The sequence below is a fragment of the Parus major genome, chromosome 9 (genome assembly GCF_001522545.3).
Source record: "Parus major isolate Abel chromosome 9, Parus_major1.1, whole genome shotgun sequence".
Classification (NCBI taxonomy): Eukaryota; Metazoa; Chordata; class Aves; order Passeriformes; family Paridae; genus Parus; species Parus major.
Window position 1 is genome coordinate 22565661 of NC_031778.1, and position 5639 is coordinate 22571299.

The 5639-nt window shown below is 38.1% G+C and overlaps 1 protein-coding gene across 1 annotated transcript in view; it reads left to right on the forward strand.

Annotated features, from left to right (window-relative positions):
* Window positions 1-603: 603 nt before the first annotated feature.
* Window positions 604-5639, forward strand: part of SI (sucrase-isomaltase) — a 45633-nt gene continuing 40597 nt past the window's right edge. Inside the window, exons 1-3 of the mRNA XM_015637007.1 lie at window positions 604-673; window positions 2012-2132; window positions 3989-4062. Of these exons, the coding sequence (XP_015492493.1) occupies window positions 2012-2132; window positions 3989-4062 (195 nt within the window). The 5' untranslated portion in view covers window positions 604-673. The remainder of the gene's footprint in view (window positions 674-2011; window positions 2133-3988; window positions 4063-5639) is intronic.

A 5639-nucleotide genomic window follows, 5' to 3' on the forward strand; every position in this document is an offset into this window, starting at 1 on the left:
CAAAAAAAAGACAAAAACCAGTTAAGTGTGAAAGATTCATGTTAAGGTTATGATTAATGCCTCTTTGCTATAAAATTTTAACATTTCTATGTTATTCTTTCATCTTTTTAATCTGCTTTTGACATCTATTGGCAGTATCCCCTGAAATCTGTTTATATTGATTTATGATTAATATTTTATAGTTAATTCCAATAAAAATTTTAATGGTCATAAATTTGATTCTCCCCTGCAATGTGTTCAACAGCTCTTTCCCTCCTTTGGGAATGTTTAATTACTTCTGGTGGTGATTAAGCAGAAATAATACCTGAGGAACATGAGGGCTCCATGAAGGTTAAAGTAACAAAGATATGGGAAAAGAAGAGATTAAAAAACCCCAGTCATGCAGCTGGATGAGCTGACTGGCTTTTCACAACTGCTTTTCTCTCCTTTGCAGAACCTGATGCTTCATCCTGAATATTATTAATTAACCAGCAATCCCTGGACTGCAATAATCCCAGTGTTTAGTCCAAAGAGTGTCTGTAATCTGCCTGTCATCCTGGCTGTACCTGCCATTGGCCCAGGGTGTGTTTGCAAACACACCTGAGAACTGATAACAGCAGCTCATAAAGCCCCAGGCTTGATGTTGAACTTCACAGCCTGCAGCAGCAGATGAAGGAGCTGCAGGAAATTTAAGGTAAGGCTTTCATTTTATTGCTTCCAAGGTTCTTCTGGAGAGCTTTGCCTCGCTGGTGAATGCTCGTCGCACAGCAGAACTTAGATTTATAAATTATAAGGATTTATTTCCAACGGTTTCGGGTTTGGAGGGAGACCAGGAGAAGAAAGAACTGAAATTCAGTGAAATAGGAGGCTTTGATGACAAGAACTTGATTAAAATCCTACTTTTCAGAAAGACAAACATTAGATTTTTAAAGTTTTAGGATGATATCATCTGGGGCAAGACTGCAAGAGAGGATTTTGGGTTGTGATGGAGGAAGGGTGATGGATAAAAATGGCAGCAGGAGCACACAACAATTTAAACTGTTATTTCACACACAAAATAGTTAATTCTAAAGTGTTTTTCACTCCTTTGGGTCATCACTAAAGCACGTAAAAGTGTTCTGATGTGCAATGCACATGTGCTCCCACACCTCCTTAACTTCAAAGAACAAATTTCTCTGTATTTGAGGTGGTTCTATGAGGTTAAATGCTTTTAACCAAAAGCTAAATGCACTGGTAGCTGCCAGTGTGTATTGATTCAGCTGCTGACATTAGTTTTAATTAGTTTTATTTCATTTTAATTAGCTTTAATCAGTTTGATTGCTGATGCACCGCTCAGTGTTGATGGGTCTGAGTTGTTCTCTGAGCCAGCACAGTGTGCTTTTCTTACCACAAGAATACAAAAGGAATTTGGGAAAAACCTTGTGCTTTCCACAGCTTTTTAAGGCACTGACCCCACTGAGTTATTTCCCATATTTCAGTTGTGATTCCAGCAGCAATCTCTGTGCCATGAGCTCGTACACAATCTGTTCTCCCCCTGTACAAATAAGCAATTTACCTCTGTCTTGCCTTCCCCACGTGTCCTGGACAGAGTTTACTCCAGCTTTTCTCAGGTATATTTTTAAAAAATCAAGTCCCACCCTTCTAAAAAAGAATAGACTTGGAGAAAAGAAAGCTTAGAAAAGGGAAAAAAAGAGGAGATTTTCTTAGTTTTCTGTTTCAGGAGTTTTAGTAACCTGTGGGAAAGCCCATGGTTAATCTCAGGAGTGAATTGTTCTGTGTTAAGTGATTTGCAGGGTGAAAAATGCATTCCCTCAGTGTAATAATTTAATAATCTGCACTGGGTGAATTATCATGAAGTGGGGATTTATTGCACGTAGTCTTTAAGGAGAGTTTTATTTAAGCCTTGGGATTAGGTGATACGGCTTAAAACCAGAATAATTTGTAAATGTTGCTAATTTAAGGAATTGGAAATGTAATTTATAGCTGTTCCTTGTGTTTTACTTTGGCTGATGGAGTTTCTCTGGGTTCCTAGATGGGCAGGAAGTTCAGTGGGCTGGAGCTCACTCTGATTGTCCTGTTCTCGGTGGTGACCGTCATCGCGTGTGTCCTCATCGGGCTGCTGGCCACGGGACAGCCCGGGGTGAAATCTCCAGGTAAGTGCTGCAGGAGCAGAAACCCAGAGTGAAATCTGCTCAGCTCTGCCTCAGGGCTCCTCTTCTTATCACCCAAATGCTCTTGTCATCATGAAACATGGACAAAAACTCTCTAACTCGTTCAAGTTAGAAAATGATATGTTTATTGTGACCTGGGCAACACCTCCCAAAAATGTGTGTGAAATCCACTAAGCTCTTGTCCTCTTTTATCTACAAAAATCTTCAATATTCAGGGAAATGGTTACCTATAGCTGTGCATTTCCTAACCCAGCCTCATATTCCAATGAGCTCAAAGTCCTCCTGCACAGTTCTTCTTTCTAATTGAGTCTGTGGGTCTTGAAATGGGGCAGTGGTCTCCTGAGGTGAAGTCAGGAACTCTTCCTCACGTTAAACTCTTCACCTCTGCCTTGTTGGCAGCCTCTTTAGTCCTTTGGCACTAATCCAGGCCTCCTTATCCTGGTTCTGGGCCCAGGTGCAGTTCTGGTTTCTTCATCCTCACAGTGGCTCGTCTTCCTCATCTCCTTCCATCAACACAACCAAGTCAAGCAAGTTATTTATTGCCTTAGCTCTGTTAGCTCCATCTATTAATCCTATTTAATAATTAAATAATCCTTTATATATATATTATAATAATTAAATTAATCCTTTACACAACCCCTCTTTATCAAAATGTATTGCCTCTGCCTCTGTGGCTGCATTCTCAGGACCTGAGTTCATTTAACCCTTTGGTTCTGTTATCCAAAGGTGGATCATGGCCAGTCCTTGCTGTGGATAAAGTTGCCAGTTAGGAATGCAATAAATGGCCTGAGTCAGGGTTTATTGTCGTGGAAAATCTCTTCTCTCTCCCTCCACTGATTGGACTTTCTTTAGCAACATAGAGCTCAGATAATTTAATTTTTTTTTTTGAGTATAAAATAAGATAACACTGGAAAAAAAAAATCTCCCTGATGTGGGAGAGGCCAAATTGTGTGGAATATTACTGTAATCCAAAAATCCCACAGTGTTTCTTGCTAATGCACTGGGAAATCAGGAAACCCTTGTGCTCCAGGGATGTGATGCAGAGCACCTGCTTCACTTCCAGTCCCATTTTGTGTAATTCCATTCCCACACAGGGACTGAAACTAAAATCTCGGAGGTGAAAAGGGCAGAAAAATAAAAATTATTGTTTTTCCAAGGCAAACACCTCAGTGTTTTAGCAAAACTGCCCATCCAGACTAATATCTGCATATCTTTTTCCTGTTTTTGTCATGAGTGGGTGTTTTCTTGAGCAAAAAGCACAAGTGCAGATGATGCAAAGAGGCAAATCTGGGGGAGTGTGTCCATCTCAGCCCAGGGCAGCTCCCTGCATTTCAGTTCCACACATAAACAATGTTCCCAAACACATGAAGCAATCCTCAGTGTTCCCTTTACTCTGCTAAAGCTGCTCACCTCAAACTCAGTCCCACAAACCTGAAATCTAAAGGGATTTAATGGAGCTTTGAGGCGTTTCCAGCTCCTGTGGAAAACTCTCCTCAGGGGAGGGAGCACCCTGACAGCCCAGTCTGAGAAAAGTTCCTCCACTTTTTAATTTTGCACATATTTTCCATGAAGGGGAGCACAATGACCCACAGGAGTCCCTGGGGAGTGGACTAATGAAATAAAATTATCAAAATTACCTGTATGCTCAAAACTTTACAGTGAAGTTTTCATATCTGAAATAATTGTGTGCCACTTTCCAAAGGTAAAAAATAAATCACAGAAGCAACTGTTGATGGTGATTTGAATCAGCAGAAGCAGGTGCTGAGTTCAGAGGGAATGAAGCTGTTCCCACAGTTTAGAAATGCTGGTTCTAACCCATTCCTTTATTTCCCTGACAGACTTTTACCCACAATGTCAGAAGATTCCAATAGCTGAGAGAATTGACTGCATCCCGGATCAATTGGCAACAAAGGTCTGGTAACATTCTGGAAAAATATTAGAAAATAGATTTCATCCCATAAAACCTCCTGCTTATTTATAAAAATGTAATTTGTCTCTACTAGATCAGGTATTTCCTTTACCAGTTTAAATCTGTGATTGCCCCAGCGTTTGCAGGGGAGCTCAACCCCTGCACAACCATTTCAGTCTGCTGACAGAAGGTCTGATTTCTCTGCTTGGGGGAGAGGTGGCAAAAATATTGGTCAGGCAGTTAAAAGAGAAACTCTTGGTTTTTAACAACATTTTCTGAATGGTTTAATTTGGTGTGATGTTCAAAAACTGACTTTTTAATAATAATAATTTGTATATATAATTCAATATATTAAAAGTCAATATGTATAATAAATATATAATACTATATAATATTATATATGTAGAATATATAATATATATAATGCATATAATATTATACATAATTCAGTAATAATAATAATTCAGAAATGATAAGCTTTGCTTGGATGTGTAATTTTACAAGGTACAAGACACGGTCAGTGTTTCCTTGTACACCCAGTTTGGATCCCAGTGCCTTCCTCTCCTGATTGGGGTGTCTGAGGGAGCAGATTATGGAAAAGACTTTTGGCTAAAGCATCTCTGAGTTAAAATCCCCAGTGAAAAGCATCATCTCAGGCTGGATGAGGCTTGGGGCTGCCTGGGATGGTGAAAGGTTCCCTGCCCATGGAAGGAATTGGAATGAGAGGAGCTTTGAGGTCCCTTCCAACCCAAACCCTTCCATGATTTTATGATGCCCTTTATTTTTTCAGTGCTTTCACACTGAGAATCTTTCTGTAATAGTTAGTCTTGAAAGACTATTATTATTAGATTATTATTATAGGTTATAATTATTTTATTTATATTATTATACTAATATTTAATTATATTATTGAATTAATATTATGATAATATATATTATGTTATATATTACTATATATTATATTGTATATATTATATAATATATATTATATAATATTATATATTACTAGATATTATATATTATATAATATATTATATATATTATATAATATATTATATTATATATGACTATATATTATATTGTATATATTATATAATATATAATATTATATATTATTATATAATAATATATTAAATTAATTATTTATAATTATAGATTAGGTTAGAATAATTATTATTTTTCATCTTTATTACTGATTTTCTTGTTTTCTGGTGGATGCCTGGTGTCTCTCCTCAATCTGGGGAGGGGCAGTTTAGGAGAAAAAAGAAACAGCCCAGTGTGATGTGGGTTATTTCTGTCATTCACAGAGGTATAAAAATTGTTAACCAGCTGTCTGAACCTTGGGCAAAATTCCAGCCTAATTCCAGAGGTGGCTGTTGTTAAAGCCTCTCTTGCCGTGGGTTTTGTTATGATTTGTAACTCAATAAAGTCCTGCAGGGGGTGGGTTAGGAAAGGTTCAAATCACAGCCTGGTCCTCGAGTCTTCAGGTGCCTTCCCTGCCCCAGGAACAGGCTCAGCACTGCAGGAGGGGCCACACAGATCATTTCAATCTGTAATTCCTGCCTTTGGAGCACAGATCA